At 42.5% G+C, this 17,558-nt stretch overlaps 1 protein-coding gene across 4 annotated transcripts in view; it reads right to left on the bottom strand.

The window, feature by feature from the left end:
• Window positions 1-4,742: 4,742 nt before the first annotated feature.
• Window positions 4,743-17,558, bottom strand: part of LOC124619841 — a 127,369-nt gene continuing 114,553 nt past the window's right edge. For 3 of the 4 annotated variants that reach the window (XM_047146452.1, XM_047146451.1, XM_047146449.1), the window contains one exon: window positions 4,743-8,495. In XM_047146452.1, coding sequence (XP_047002408.1) covers window positions 8,253-8,495 — 243 coding nt within the window. In that variant the 3' untranslated portion in view covers window positions 4,743-8,252. The remainder of the gene's footprint in view (window positions 8,496-17,558) is intronic. The other variant, XM_047146450.1, reaches the window with a different exon arrangement.

The following is a 17,558-nucleotide window of genomic DNA, read 5'->3' as shown; positions in this document are numbered from 1 at the left end:
ACAGCCTTGCCACCTGGGGACGGCATATGTCCAGTGACAAGAATTCCCTTTCCGGTATGCTGAAGGTCTTCACAGACAGGCACTATATGCAGGTCCTAGTCCACTAACAGATTTCCCATGGCATTTCCCCACACACACAACCAATCCTCCCACCATCCCTTGGAGACAGCAACAAAACAGTGCCCCCTTTGCCACTCAATATCACCCCAGACTGGAACAAATAAACCACATCCTTCGTCACGGCTTTCATTACCTATCACCATGCCCTGAAATGAGGGTCATCCTACTCAAGATCCATCCCACTCTTCCTAAAGTGGTATACAGTCACCCATCCAACCTCAACATCATCTTAATTCATCCCTATGCCATACCCAAACACAACACCACAGAGATCATATCTCCGTCGAAGATCTAGATGCAAGTCCTGCCCACTCCACCCACCCAGCACTTCCTATTCCAGTCCTGTCACAGGCTTATCTTATCTCATCAAAGGCCAGGCAACCTGTGAAAGCACCATGGTCTGCACCAGCTCTGATGCAACCATTGCACTGCTTTTTGTATTGGTACGACTACCAACCAGCTGCCACCAGGATGAATGGCCACTGGCAAACTGTGGCCAAAAGCAAAGAAGACCATCTTGTAGAACAACATACTGCTGAACATAACATGCTTGATTTCTATGTCTGCTTCACAACACAGGCCATCTGTATCCTTACCTCCAACACCAGCTTTTACAAACTGCACAGGTGGGAGTTATTCTTACAACACATTCTCTACTCCAAAAATTATCTGTCCAGACCTATGATAACCTACTGCCCCTACATCCTCCACCCAACACTTTCTGCTTCCTTGTCCTATCACGTCCTACCCTCTCACATTTCCTCACGGTGTTTGTGTCCTGCCCTCTACCAATGTACCTGTCCATCCTTTCCCTCTCCCTGCTCCCCCACTTTTCTGTTCTGCTTCTTTTTCATCCCTCCACCCACCTCCTCATGTTCACCTGACAGTCTCCAGTTCCTGCATACGCAGGCAGCCAGCACCCATACCCTACTATCCCTCCCCCTTCTCCACTCCACTCCAGACTGCTATTCACATGACAGTTGCATTCCAATCAAGAGTTGCCAGCAGTGGTGGCTGAATGTGCTTGCCTGTGTGAATGTGTGTGTTTTCTTTGCTGCATGTGTAACGGACTTTTTTGATGTGCCTGTTTGCAATTCAATGGGTCATTTTTTACAGTGAATAGCAATCATCCTATTACTATATATTGTTATTCCAGCCTGTAGTTTCCATTGTTTAATATAAGATTTCAAAATATTTACTATGATTATTAAGTTGTTCAACTGTAGCATCAACTGCATTTAATGTTTGATCAATTGTAAAAAAAAATGTATTTTATAATGTTCTTTTGAATGTTTGATGGATTCATCTCGTATTTCGTATAAGTTTGTTTCTATTCTTCTAACGCAGTGTCATGTTGTCACTGATCCAAAATTAGCCTCCACATTAGTTTTGGCAGCAAGTTATTTTGAATCAGTAATAGTTTCATCAAAGAATGAACCCAATTGAAAATTTGTAAAACATCTTATGTAGTTTTTTAAAAGTGCAAATGCAAAGGCTAGATCAAAATCTTTATTTGCATCAACTTTCTTACTGGATTAATGGAATTTAGTATTTTATGCTAATGCTATATAATTTTATGCTATACTTAAATTGTTTAATATAATTTAATGAACCCAAACCCTTCTCCCTTTTTAAATTAACAATTTACAGGTTTTCATAAATGCTTAGCAAGGCATCATATACATCTTCCAATTGGAATCTCAAAGGCTTTAAGGCTTCATTCGTACTCTTCCATATAATGTCACTCACTGCTTTGAAAGTTAAACCTTGAACATGTTTTAAAAGTACTGCCTATCGAAAAGTAGATGGCAAAAAAATAAATTTCTTTTTTTGGACAATTTTGAAAAAATTAGCAGCTTCCAAGGATGCTTTTGGTATATCATTACCAACAAGATTGAAAGATTGGCTACTATATGGAACACAGAATGCTCACGACTTCTTCTTGTTGTGGTCTTCAGTCCAGAGACTGGTTTGATGCAGTTCTCCATGCTACTCTATCCTGTGCAAGCTTCTTCATCTCCCAGTACTTACTGCAACCTACATCCCTCTGAATCTGTTTAGTGTATTCATCTCATGGTCTCCCCTACGATTCTATTCTAAATTGGTGATCCCTTGATGCCTCAGAATATGCCCTACAAACCAATCCCTTCTTCTAGCCAAGATGCGCCACAAATTTCTCTTCTCTCCAATTCTATTCAATACCTCCTCATTAGTTATGTGATCTACCCATCTAATCTTCAGCATTCTTCTGTAGCACCACATTTCGAAAGCTTATATTCTCTTCTCGTCTAAACTATTGATCATCCACGTTTCACTTTCATACATGGCTACACTCCATACAAATACTTTCAGAAACGACTTCCTGGCACTTAAGTCTATACTCAATGTCAACAAATTTCTCTTCTTCAGAAACACTTTCCTTGCTATTGCCAGTCTACATTTTATATCCTCTCTACTTCGACCATCATCAGTTATTTTGCTCCCCAAATAGCAAAACTCATTTACTACTTTAAGTGTCTCATTTCCTAATATAATTCCCGCAGCATCACCCGATTTAATTAGACTACAGTCCATTATCCTCATTTTGCTTTTGTTGATGTTCATCTTATATCCTCCTTTTAAGACACTGTCCATTCCATTCAGCTGCTCTTCCAGGTGCTTTGCTGTGTCTGACAGAATTACAATGTCATCGGCGAACCTCAAAGTTTTTATTTCTTCTCCATGGATTTTAATTCGACTTATATTGTTTAATTCTGGATTGCATTCGTGCTTCAACAACCCTCAAAATGCAACTGTTGTAATGTCTGTGCCCTCTGTTAAAGTTCTCATATTATATCAGACATTAGTTTTCCTGTGGATCTGGCAATTGGTAAGAAGCCTAAAAAGCTTTCATCAATTTTAATTTCAGTATCAAATTTATTCTTTGTGACATATCTGGTTACAAGGGTTATTTGCTCTAAATTACTAATGTCAAGAGTACAGTCTAAAATTATGGAAAACTATTTGGATTTTCAGAATGAGATTTTCACTCTGCAGTGGAGTGTGCGCTGATATGAAACTTCCTGGCAGATTAAAACTGTGTGCCCGACCGAGACTCGAACTCGGGAACTTTGCCTTTCGCGGGCAAGTGCTCTACCAACTGAGCTACCGAAGCACGACTCACGCTCGGTACTCACAGCTCCCGAGTTCGAGTCTCGGTCGGGCACACAGTTTTAATCTGCCAGGAAGTTTCATATTTGGATTTTATTTTATTTTATTTTTTTATTTTTATTTCATCGGTAATATGAGAACACACTTTGATGCAGCTGATCTATTATCTCGTTTTGTATATTTTTCCTGATACAGTGATTTTTAGACTTCTTTTTTTTAGCATTCTACAGATGAGGTCTTCCATAATGGGATCAAATCCAGATAATAACTCAATTATTTTTAGGGAATTACTGTGTTGTTGTCCAACAACTTGTTGCTTGTAGTTTGGAAAGCTAGACCACTTTTACCAAGCATTTTAGTAATTGCTACAATTCTTAGAAACACATTTCAATAATTTGTTTCAGTGCTAACAATTCTTTGACTGGCCACATATATAGTTTTGCAACATCAACCTTTGGTTCACTTCAGGCAATGATTTTTGGGGCTTGAATGTTTTTTGGAAATTTTGTGCGCTTTAAGTTTCACCATGGTACTTCCAACTTTTAAAATGTTGCAACAGGAACAGTAAACAGTTTTCTGAAGAGAGTGCACTAGCCAGTCTCAAAACTTGCTCTTTGTTGATTAAAATTTGAGTATAATAATCTGCACTAAAATGTCAACCAGTGTCACTGGAACAAAATTTGTAAATGTGCAGTAGTTTTAGTGGACGCTGTCTTACTAAATTCTTGGCCACAATGCTGGACCCGAACTCAAAGCCTGTAAGAATGCTTTCTATTGGTGTCACATTGGTGCATTCTTCTAGTGATGGTAGAGTCAGTGTGTCATCAGTCTCAACTGATTTCATTCATACATTTGTTTGTCATTGTCACCCTTTGAAGATTTCATATTTTCTTTTATAACTATAATTGATGTTGGTATCTCAGTCAAACAGCTTTCCTTGACCACTACTCATTCTGAAAAAGGTGTGGACATAAATTAAATTAAACTACAAAAAATAAAGATTTTTCCATCTTTTAAACAACAAACTCTCAATTAACATAGCTTAAAAGTTATATTCTGTGAATTGGCATACAAGTACTTATTGCCTACACAAAATGTTTTTCACGTCCTGTGAATGAAAGAATGTACAGGGTAAGTGTCTTTTAATTGGGCCTGTCAGCGACTTAATTTGTCTTCCTTATGGTAAGTAAACCAATCTTTTCCTACATTGTTGATACCCCTAGCTGAAATTTCCGTTGTCTGAAAGTATAGTATCGTTATGTATGTGTTTTATATCATCAAATATTTCAGCACATCATAAATAATCATTAAAAAGAATTTTATAATTCTTGATTTTGAGATTTCATTCAGCCCAATTGTTGAAATATATTATTATAAAACACATTTTATCAAAGCACTGAACTCAATAATTGGCTTATATCAATAATTTAGAAAATTATTTTCAAAAACAAAAATATAAATTATTATACCTATACAACACAGAAAATTATTTTCAAAAACAAAAATATAAATTATTATACCTATGCAGTACAATCAGATTTGATACAATATTCTGTTGATTCAATAAACAGTCTTTCTGGATAAATTACAGATTTATTTTATTTAAAGATGCTTTTATTGTTTCAATTTGACAATCTATTTACAATAAACCAGTATCCATCAAACTAAACAACAGTTGGATTATACATGTACTTAAATTTAAAAAAAAGCTGCTGCTTGTTTTGCTGTGAGCCACATAATAATTCACCCAACTGTGAAAGTGGCATCTCAGAGGGAGCAGAGACCCTTTGCCATCTCAGTAAACTGTGAAAATCAATCAGACACACTCGATCGCACATAACAGACCACACAGCGAGAGAAGTTATCATAATTATGAAATTGTAGATAACTGACGTGACAGAAACTACTTGCATGACTACAGCTTACTTTTTAGATTTGCAAGTTGTAATTTTTTTAAATGATTGAGTACGGAACATATCAACATTTTTCTCACACTTACAGCCAAAATTGTGGCACCCTGGCCAAATGTTTGGGTTGTCCACCTCTAGATCAGGCCCTGTTCACATCGGGCTGCTGCAGTGTCAAAGTGCAACATCCTCAGAGTAGCATGGAAATGGTTGCACGACAATTCCATTGAACAGCGGTTCGGTCATTCTCAAATCTCCAAAACTGACTGACACCTTCATTTCTTGACTTATAAAGACTAGTCAGGATCAGAACCTGAAGAATTTTTTTTCATTTTGTGCAAATCTCTAACTACCCAGTTCTTGTACGCGATTCAACCTACCTTGTTGGTCCACATACACACTTTCTCAGTGAAGGGTATGAAAAACAAAAACATATAACAAGACCCTCCATTGTCACAGTTCCTAATCGAACACTTTGTAGGTCCTTGGTCTTCTTTCAAATCATCACTTTTGCTCCATCTACCAGAAATTCCAGCCTGAGGGGCTGTAGCTCATATTTCATTCCCATTATGAGAACACAATAAGACATGTGGAACAGAATTGGACTAGATTTTAAATTTTCTGCTACATCATCATCACCACCACCACCACCACCACCACCACCATCGACATCGTTATCAATGGAAAACTCAAATTCACTAGGTGGGTTTTCAGAGTAAGAAACTGCTCCACTAATGCCCTTATCTCCTCATCTGATAGTCTTCTTCTCTGTAAATTTTCCAGTTGGTAGAAAAGCCAACAGGTATGAAATAATGCACCAAAATACACGTGTTTCTCAGTAGGAGGACTGTTGAACAATGAAAGAATATCAATGCCAGTCAACAATAGCAAATGTAACAGATGCTGTGCAGACAGACATCTCATTATTCAAAAATTGCTTCTAACCACACAAGTTTGTGGGGTCCTTATGAGAGGAAATGTGAACCAACACTGAAGACAATTCCAGAAGTAAATTTTTATAATTATTTTCCTAAATGATAAAAATCATGGATGGGCCTCTGAGGCCAATGGTAGTTTAAGGGTTGTTATTTTTTGTGTTTTCAGATTCAAACATGAGTGTTTTAATGTTTTGTGTGAGTTCAATCTATGGCATTTATGAGTTCACAAGATGGAATAGTGATGTTTTCGCGATGCCATGGGTCTAATGCTGTGACTGGCTAACAGTTCAAGCAGAGTGAGCAGCTGCCATGATGGTTTGTTTGTGATGCTAGCACACTGCATTTATTGGTTTTCGTATTTATACTTGTATATTATTATTTGTAGCTCAAATGATGAACCTCATTACAGATGTCTCAAAAATGCATCATTTTTAATAAGAAACAATAGAAAATCCAGGATGGAATAATGACAGTACTGATACCATATAGTGGAGATGTTGGTGTTAGGTCGCAGACAGAAATAATAGGAAGACTTAACAAGTAAGCTTTCACCAAAAGGCATTCTTTAGGATTAAACCACACACACACATATTCATGCAAGCACAAATCCCACACACATGACCACTGTCTCTGGCTGGCCTCGGCCAGAGTTGGGAACATTGTGAAACCAGACAGGTGTATGGACCAGAAGCATTACCACCACATTACTTCAATATCCCATGATACCACACACGTGGCACTTAATAGGGCAAGGGTTCACATTGTAACAGCATAACGACCTGAACATTGGTCGATGTTCTATAAGAAGTACATTGCACCGAAGGAAAAACACAAGGTACAGGAAGGTATGGTGTGGCCGTCCCAAAGCCCTGATTATAATCCTATTGAAATGGTCTGGAGTGTAGTTAGTCGACAGACATATCCAAAAATTTCACATAACAAGCAAGGAACATCTCTGGAATGTCATTTAGAATATGTGGGATCATACAGACTCTCAATACCTATAAGAACTTATTGACTACATGCCTCAAGTTTGAGAGGTAGTCATTTAATCCAGAGGAGAATACTTTGATGAAAGTAAAGTGTAATATTTTTGTTTGTATTATACATGGATATGTGTATATAATTATATTTTTGGAGGAATAAAGCTTTGTTTGTGGTCATACTTTAAATATCAGATAACAGCCATTGTTTAATGAAATTAATGAGCGGTACTGTAGTTTTCACAAAAATCTAATCTATGAACTTATTGTATTACACAAAAGGATTACTCTATCTTTCACTTTTATTTAATGAATTTTGCAATGCGCTTTTCATATGAGATGTTTTATAATCACCTCTAATAATGACATTGAAATCAAAACACCAGTACACAAAATAAATATTGCATTAATATAGCCGGAAATTATTTCTGCTCATAAATAAATTATGATACCTAATTTGTCCAAAGTAGAGATAAATAATCCTAACTGCATATGATGACAACTGTATGACAAAATGTTGATACAATTTGTTTAACGCAGATGAAACAAAATGTTGATACTATTTGTTTAATGCAGATGAAGAAAGAAGAGAATAATATTACTGTATTATTTAACACATTTAAGGAGGCATGATGGTTTTCAACTTTATGCCTGGATAAAAAATGTTTTCCACCGCTTTTCCCCACGCATGACAAAATGGCAATTCCAACAACTTCTAACATTCAGTACAGTATGAGAATTTCAACGATAATTACGTTCACACTAGCATTCAGACATAAATACTGAACTGCCAGTTTTTCTTTAGATTTCTTCTTTTAAATATTTGGACCAAACGCTACAATATATTCACCAATTTTATTTTGTAACATGGCATATAATGAATGATTGGTCAGAGAAGGTTCTATATACTACTGTGTGTATACAGCTTATTTGCACAGTCTGTTCACAAAGCTGTCTGCAAACAACCGATATTTGTAAAACTAAAATAAAATCAGTCCCTCAGATTCCTCCCCTCAGCCAACTATACAGGAAGCAATAAAAGTCCAGAACAGCAAACATTTCTATAGAATGAGCATCCATTAAAAGCTTCACATATAGAGTTCAGAATCTTGCACACTGTGGTCTCTCAGTCAAACACTTTTACACACTGACACTCAAACAGAAGGTGACTCTTCCTGTGTCTGTCGCTGCTGTCGGTGCTGCTGCAAGGTCGTAATCCGCTGTCGCAGCATGTCTGTCCACTGCTCCTCTGGAACGGTGGATGCCCAAGCAGGCACTGCAGTTGGAGGCAGGCTGAAGCCCTCCATGGCAGCTCGCACAGCAGCCGCTCCCTCTGTTCCCAACGCAATGTCCCTTGCTGGGCCGGCCCAAAGCTGTGAGATGCTGCCATTACTTGCCTGCAGCAGAGGAAAAGAATCACCGACACCAAATGATGATGCAAGCAATTATATTTGAGTAATGGAAAAAAAAAATTATTGCTTTAAGTAATACTTTTAATATATGTGATATTCTTAAACAAAATCTTGGCACAATATTTAAAAAAATAACATAACTGTATACACTAAAAAAGAAATCTAGTTTGCCCAAATTCATAAAACAAGAACCACTAGAAAATATTCCACCCCCAAGCTACAAAGAAGTTATACTGTTATTCTGGAAAGTCATATGAGAATGGAAAAAGAGAGTCTACCAAATTCCAAACATCACAACTTGTAGAAATGTACAATTTCACTGCCTTCAATTTGCACATGATCCTGCACTACTGGAAAATGATGTGAAAGAGGCTTAACATCAAACTGAGAAACTAGAAGTCTTAGCAACAAAAGTGGAACTACAAATCTCATTTTGGAAGGTGGAATTCTTGATAACTTTATCAACTGGACCCCCCCCCCCCCCCCAAATCCCCCTTCATTCAAATAAAGAATAATAAATAAATTAAAGTTGTAAATAATGGGTTGTTTCAATATGGATATCACAGTTTTAAGGCTTGCATTTATTTACATTCAACTTACAACTATAAATAATACATCGAATGAAAGAGCAACCCTAACAGTTTTTCTTACCAGTGTTTGATGTGAGCACCACTCATCACACAGCACACATCAAGTCAATATGTGAGTTCTTCCCAAACCCTGAACAGTGTGTCTGGAGTAGGCCTAATTGTCGCAACAACTGCTTCAATTCCGTTTCTTAATTCAGGTACATCAGCTGGTAGTGGAGGCACAAACACACGATTCTTTACGAACCCCTAAAGGTAAAAATCGCACGGCGTCAAATCGGGCTGACATGAGGCCACGGGAAACAAGCTCTGTTATCCAGTCCCTTGTGAGCACTCCAGTGGTCAAGTATGTCATCATTTAAAAATTGCATACTGAATTAGGCCACTGAGGTGGAGCACTATCTTGCTGCCAAATATAGTTCTGTGGTTCAGCTTCTTCCAATTGAGGAAAGAGCCATACTTCTAGTACATCAAGATAACGAACACCAGTTATAGTTGCTTCACCAGAAAGAAAGAAAGAAAAATGTCTGATTTAGCCAACTTTCATGCAACTGCACGATCTCATGAGGATTTGCTGACCCCCCCAGATGCACTCATTATGTGTGTCCCCATTATCAATCATGTGAAATGTCGATTCATGATTGAAGGTGACACAATACAGAAAATCTTCGTCAAGCAGCAACATTTCGTTTGCTAAGTTGGCAGGTAAGCTGCGGCCTGTAGGCTCTAGAGTTTGCAGTAACTTAACTGTAAGGCCATAGCTGTAGGCATCTCCTTAAAAGTTTCCACCTTTGCTACTGAAACTTTCTAACAGATGACACGAAAAAGAGCATGTGCACAATAAAAATCAAACAATGGAAAATCCAGGATTGAATGTAACAATACGAGAATTGCTAGTTGCTACTCACCATATAGCGGAGATGCTGAGCTGCGATAGACACAATAAAAAGATTCACACAATCATAGTTTTCAGCCATTAAGGCCTTTGTCAGCAGTAGACACACACACACACACACACACACACACACACACACACACACACACACACACACACACACGTGTGCGCGCGCAAGCGCAACTTGCACACACATCTGCAGTCTCAGAGAGCTGAAACTACAGCAGGGGTGTGTGTGTGTGTGTGTGTGTGTGTGTGTGTGTGTGTGTGTGTGTGTACTGCTGACAAAGGCCTTAATGGTCGAAAGCTATGATTGTGTGAATCTTTTTATTGTGCCTATCGCAGCTCAGCTTCTCTGGTATTGGTATACAACAAAACTGAGTTGCTCTTCCATCTGATGTATTAATTATAGCTGTCAGCTGAATGTAATAAATGCAAGCCTTAAAACCCTGATATTCATATTAAAGCAACATGGTATGCTCTAATGTCATAACTTGGAACACAAATGGGGGAGCATTAATACAGGGTGTTGTAAAAAGAATGACCCGATTTCGAAACTCCATCTTTATTGATAAAAACATACTACAAAAATAGGATAAATTGCATAACACTTACAAAATGTTGAAGTTTTAGCTATGTTATTCCAAATACTCTGTGTGTCCACCAGCAGCAGCACAACAGCATAAAGATGATAGCTAAATTCATCATAAACTTTACACAATGTATCTGCTTTTACAGAAGTTAAAGTGTCTGTTATTCTGTTCTTCAGTTGTTTTGTGTCAAAACGTAAATGGGGACATGAACATACTTTCCTTCACACACCCCCTAAAAGATAAAGAACATCAAGTGGGGCCATGTCTGACATTCTTTGAGGCCAAGTGTCTCAGGATCCCGTACACCCCATCCAGCGCTGAGGTAGAGTGTCATTGAGAAACTGACATATGCTGTTGCACCAGTGTTGTGAAACTCTATCGAGGTGGAAACTGAAGTCACTGGAGTCCTCCTGAAGTTGTAGAAAAAGCCAATTCTGCATCACTGAAGACAGCTCATTCCAGTCACAGTGTTTTCCTCAAAAAAGAAGGGCCATACACTTTTTCACGAGAAATGGCACAAAAACCATTCACTTTTGATTAGTCTCTTTCGTACTCGATAATGACATGAGGGTTCTGGAATCCCCATATACACATGTTGGTTAACTTTACTGCTAACATGAAATATTGCTTCGTCACTGAAAATTAACTGTGGCAAAAATGTATCACCTTCCATGTCCTGTAGCAGGGCATTGCTGAATTCAACGCATTTCCTTTTATCACCAATTGGTAGAGCTTGCACTAATTGTGGTCTGTATGGTTTACAGACCAAATGACACATTAACACTCACCCGATAGTCGTATGAGGCATTGCCAGTTCTCTGCCTGCTCTGCAACACATTAAAACCGCCACCCTAAAAGCACTAGGGTGGAGGATGCAGAGGGACAAAGGACACATGCTAAAATTTAGATCAAATGATAAAACTGGGACCCTCATGAATAAAATGCAAAAATAAATCAGCCAATGAGGCACTGTCAGATTAAATTAGCAGCATCGAGTCTGGTAACCGAAGATTTCGTCGCACGGCAGTCACAGTGGGACAGTGCATGAGAATATGGGCTGCTGTCAATTGGGCACTGCGACACTGAGGCAGGTCTTCACAGTGCAGGAAGTAGCCATGGGTTGTCCAAGTGTGGCCATTGCGGAGTCAGCAGAGAACCACAGAGTCCCTGTGAGAGGCCCGCATGAAAGAGTGCTACACATTCGTAGTCTCCTTAATGGTACGCAGTTTGTTGCGCGTACTGAGACTATGCCATTCCGTCTCCCAAACCCAAAAACCTAGTGGCGTAAAAATGAACGCAGGTCAGTTAATGGAATCCCAATCTCCATAAGCGGTTTCCATGTAAAACTTCCTGGCAGATTAAAACTGTATGTCAGACCGAGACTCGAACTCGGGACCTCTGCCTTTCGCAGCCAAGTGCTCTACCAACTGAGCTACCCAAGCATGACTCATGCCGTGTCCTCAGGAGGAGATGAGATAATGGCAGAAGTACAGCTGTAAGGACGGGGTGTGAGTTGTGCTTGGGTAGCTCAATTGGTAGAGCACTTGCCCACGAAAGGCAAAGGTCCCGAGTTCGAGTCTCGGTCCGGCACACAGTTTTAATCTGGCAGGAAGTTTCATATCAGCACACACTCCATTGCAGAGTGAAAATCTCATTCCAGTTTCCATGTAGCCCGTCAGCAAGTTCGTTGCCTGGGATTCCGACATGTTCTGGGGTCCACACAAACACCACTGAACGACCGGACCATTCGATGGCATAGATGGACTCCTGGATGGTCGCTACCACAGGATGACGAGAGTAGCACTGGTCGATAGCTTGTAGGCTGCTCAAGGAGTCAGTACACAGAAGAAATGACTCAACAGGGCACGAACGGACGCGCTCAAGAGCAGGAGATATAGCCACCAGCTCTGCAGTGAAAACACTGCAGCTATCAGGCAAGGAATTCTGTTCAATACGCCCTCCATGGACATACTCGAAGCCGATGTGACCATCAGCCATCGAGCCGTCAGAGTAAACCACCTCATGGCCTCAGTACACGTCGAAAATAAAGAGGAAGTGTCAGCGGAGAGTCGCGGGGTTAACTGAGCCCTTAGGGCCATGTAAAAGGTCCAGGCGAAACCATGTCATAGGTGTACATCATGGTAGTGTACATGAGTGGAGCTCAAGCATACGTGGTAAAGGCAAGGACTACAATTCAGATAGAAGGGATCGGACGCGAGCTGCAATTGTAAGTCCTGACCTGGGCTGCCGATGCAGGCAAAGAACTGCTGTGAGTGGGAAAAGGAGAGTGTGATTCGGATGCGCAGGATGACTACGAACATGTGCAATGTAACTGGTGAGCAGTTGTGCATGCCTGACCTGCAAAGGAGGGACTTCAGTCTCCACCAGGTTGCTGGTCACCAGACTTGTCCTATAATCTCCCGTCGCTAGTCGAACGCCACAGTGGTGCACTGGGTCAAGTAAACGCAATGCTGAGGGCACCGCCGAACCATAAACCAGACTCCCATAACCAAGGCAGGATTGAACAAGGGCTCTGTCGAGCTGCAGGAGCTTAGAGAGAGCTGCAGCAGCATAGAGCGATCTGCACCCCAGTTGGTGTTGCTCAGGCAACGGAGGGCACTGAGGTGCTGCCAGCACTTCCACTTAAGCTGATTAAGGTGAGGAAGCCAGGTCAATCGGGCTTCAAAAACCAGTAAACCAGTCCTAAAAATTGATATCTCTCCACTACAGTGAGGGGATTGTCAGTAAGGTAAAGTTCTGGTTCTGGATTAATGGTACGACGTCGACAGAAGTGCATAACACACGACTTTGCGGTCGAAAACTGGAAGCCGTGGCCTACAGCCCATGACTATGCCTTGTGGATGGCTCCCTGTAGGCGCTGCTCAGCAACACCAGTACTGGTGGAGCAGTATGAAATGCAGAAGTCGTCTGCATACAGAGAGGGTGAGACGGACGGCCATACAGCTCCTGCTAGACCATTAATGGCCACTATAAATAGACACACTCTCAATATAGAGCCTTGCGGAATGCCATTCTCCTGAATACAGGGATGGGAGGGGCGGGGAGGGGGGGGGGGGGGGGGGGACTATGGCAGGCACCAACTTGGACACGGAATGTACGAAGTGACAGGAAATTCTGGATAAAAATCAAGGGCAGACCTCCGAGACCCCACTCATATAATGTGGCAAGGATATGATGTCGCCAGGTGGTGTCATAAGCTTTTCGTAAATAAAAAAAGACGGCAACAAGGTGCTGGCATCTTGAAAAGGATGTTTGGATGGCAAACTTGAGGGACACAAGATTATCAGTGGTAGAGCGACCCAGGTGGAAACCGCCCTGGCAAGGAGCCAGTAGGCCACGTGGCTCCAGGACCCAACCCAACCACCAACACACCATACATTCCAGCAGCTTACAAAGAACGATGGGCCAATAGCTATCCACATCAAGTGGTTTTTTGCCGGGTTGGAGCAGGGTTTGAGCACTGGTATGATGGTGCTCTCCCGCCAGTGCGATGGAAAGACACCATCACCCTAAAACTGGTTTGATCTTTGCCCAGACTTGGAAAGGTGATGTATGGTGACCAATGGTCAAGACATATCTCTCCCAGCACTCCTGTTTCCATCATTTGATAAGCTGGTGAATGTGGGCACGGAGCCATTTAAAGGCTATGAGGTGCTCCAGGGAAGGGTGCAGCTTACGCCACTGCAGAGCTCGCTGACACTCCTTAGATGCCTCGGAGACTTCTGGCGACCACCAAGGGGACTGTCTTTCACCGGGGGCACCCTAAAGGACGAGGGACCACATTTTCTGCTGCAGAAACGATTGTTGCAGTTACCTGCTCAACCACCACATCGATGATACCATGTAGGGGAGATTCAACAGTGACAGCAGAGGTGAAGAGTTCCCAGTTTGCCTTGTTTAAAGCTCATCTGGGCAGGCGTCCGAGGGGCCAGACACTGGGGCAGACAGGAAGATGGGGAAGTGGTCACTACCACACAGGTCATCATGTGCTCTCCAGTGGATAGATGGGAGGAGGCCCGGACTGCAAACCGAGAGATCAATGGCCAAATATGTGGCATGTGACACACTGAAATGTGTGGGGGCACCTGTATATAAGATGCAGAGGTTGAGTTGTGACAGTAAATTTTTGACATCTCTGCCTCAGCCAGTAAGCACGGTGCCACCCCAGAAGGGGTTATGAGCATTAAAATCTCCAAAAAGTAGGAAAGGTTTAGGGACTTGATCAATCAGCGCAGTCAATGTGTTCAGGGGTACTGCACCATCTGGAGGAAGATATACGTTGTAAACAGTTATTTCGTGTTGTCTTTATCCTGACAGCCACAGCATCAAGAGGTGTTTAAAGGGGCACACGTTCACTGCATACTGAGCTCAGGACACAGACACAAACTCCACCTGACACTCTATTATAGTCACTATGGTTTTTGTAATATCCCCTATAGCCGTGGAGGGCAGGGGTCTGCATTTCCAGGAACCAGGTATCCTGAAGGGCAATGCAGAAAGCAGGTGTAAAGCTTAAGAGTTGCCGTAGCTCAGCCAGGTGGTGGAAAAAACTGCCGTAATGCCATTGGAGGAAGACATTATCGTGAGGCTGGGAAGGCATGACGTGCGCAAGGAGGCAGGTTATGCCTCAAGGTCACCTGCTGCCACCGATTGAGTATTTGTAAATATTTCTATGGCAGATGAGGCATCAGTGAGATCCAGGTCTGCAGGGGATGCTAATATCTCCACCGCATCCTTAGATGTGGAACTGATAGGGAGTGGTGGTGTTGGGGCCACAAGAGGTTCCTGTTTTAAAGCAGATTTCACTGTAGTTTGCTTGCACGGAGAACTTCTCTGAAGTAGCTTCAGGCACAGAGGAAGACCGTGAAGCTCTTCGTCTAGCAGCTTTGAGCTCCTTGAGCCCCTGGCGAGTGTCCGCCAAGCCATTAGAGGAGACCTTGGGAGAGAGGGCCCCAAGGGACCCCTTCCGCACGAGAGGAGCCGGAGGAGGCTGTTGCTTCTCCGGCAAGGCGGAGGGGACCAATGGCCCCTGCATTTGGGGGAAGGGAGGTCTTGCTCCCGAAGTAGGTGCTTTGGGAGCAATGGAGGAAGATTTGCCCCCTACCACCAAGGAGACAGATGTATCCTGGTGGCCTGGAGGGGCCACTGTTCGTGGCACAGAGTGAGGAACCACTGGCACTTGGGACGGCGATGATGTAGTAGCTGCAGCATACGCCGACGTCAACGAAATGGGGTGTAATCTTTCAAATTTATGTTTAGCCTCTGTGAAGTCAACCGGTCCAGGGTCTTGTACTCCATGATTTTCTGCTCCTTTTGTAGTACTGGGCAGTCTGGCGAGCAGGGGGAGTGGTGCTCTCCACAGCTGATGCAAGTGGGAGGTAGTGCACATGGAGTACCTGGCTCCAGTGGACGTCTGCAGTCTCGACATGTGGCGCTCGAGGTGTAGCAGGAAGACATGTGCCCAAATTTTCAGCCCTTAAAGCACTGCATAGGGGCAGGGACATATGGTTTAACGTCACAGCAGTAAACCATCACCTTGACTTTTTCAGGCAATGAATCACCCTCAAAGGCCAAGATGAAGGTACTGGTAGCAACCCTGTTGTCTTTGGGTCCCCTGTAAACATGCCAGATGAAATGAACACGCCTTCGTTCTAAATTGGCGTGGAGCTCGTCGTCAGTCTGCACGAAGAGATCACGATGGAAAATGATCCCCTGAACCATGTTGAGGCTTTTATGGAGAGTAACTGAAACAGGAATATCACCCAGCTTGTGACAGGTGAGTAAAGCTCAGGATTGGACTGGGGATGCTGACTGAATCAAGACTGCACCGTTTCGCATCTTGGACAGCACTATCACTTCTCCAAACTTATCCTCAAGGTGTTCAATGAAAAACTGAGGCTTCGACTGTAAAAAAAAGTCCCCATCAGTTCTGCTACAGACTAAAAACTGAGGCGAATATGGCTGTCTCCGTTCTGTAGCCCTACTTTCCTCCCATGGTGTAGTGAGGGAGGGAAACGATTTAGGGTCATACCTGTTGGCATTGTATTTGATCTTGCCCTTCTTAGAGACTGCTGGTGCCGCATAGTCACCAGCAAGAGATGACTTAGACCACATCATTGCGGGTCATTTGCCCTGATGCCACCCACTCCGATCAGGGGCTCTCCCCACGTGTGCCACCCAGCTACAACAAATGCCAACATGCATGATGGCCATTGCCGGGAGTCCTGATGCCTCAGGAAGACAGGCATCTACTCCTTGGCATACATGGCGAGTTTACAGCTCATGCATCCGCAGTGTGATCCCTGTGTTGTCAGGGGGCTACCCCCAAATGGGTACACGATGGCCCCACCACAACGGCTGGCTACCATGCTGGATATTGGGTACAGAGAAATCCGATGTTGTCATGGGGGCAAAAGAGGGCAGGAGACAATGGAAGAAGATGACATACCCTGGAAAGTGTCCGCACCCAAATAGTTGACTTGCAGGTGGGGATGCAAAGCGATGACAAGAGATTCAGGGGATTGAATCTGAGGGCACTATGGATAACTCATGCACCACGTAGGGCATCCTTTCCCATATCACCCGCACTTCTGTAGAATTCTGAAAGTGGCAGGTCAAAACAAAGAATGGGACCTGAACTCATAAAGCCAAAAAGTGAGAGACTCCTTTTAGTCGTCTCTTACGACAGGCAAGAATACCTCGGGCCTATTCTAACCCCTGGACGCGCAGGGGGATCAAAATCTCTGTTCTCGGAGGCCCTAATTCCTGGCAATTTTCTTTTCTGTTCCCAGAATAAGATTTCCACCCTGCATTGGAGTGTGTGCTAATATGTAACTTCCTGGCAGATTAAAGTTGTGTGCTGGCCCGAGACTCGAACTTGGGACCTTTGCCTTTTGCGGGCAAGTGCTCTACTCACTGAGCTACCCAAGCATGCACACAACTTTACTTTTCT

Source organism: Schistocerca americana, chromosome 6 (assembly GCF_021461395.2).
Source record: "Schistocerca americana isolate TAMUIC-IGC-003095 chromosome 6, iqSchAmer2.1, whole genome shotgun sequence".
Classification (NCBI taxonomy): Eukaryota; Metazoa; Arthropoda; class Insecta; order Orthoptera; family Acrididae; genus Schistocerca; species Schistocerca americana.
The sequence above is the reverse complement of the archived record's forward strand: the minus strand, read 5'-3'. Positions and strand labels throughout refer to the sequence as shown.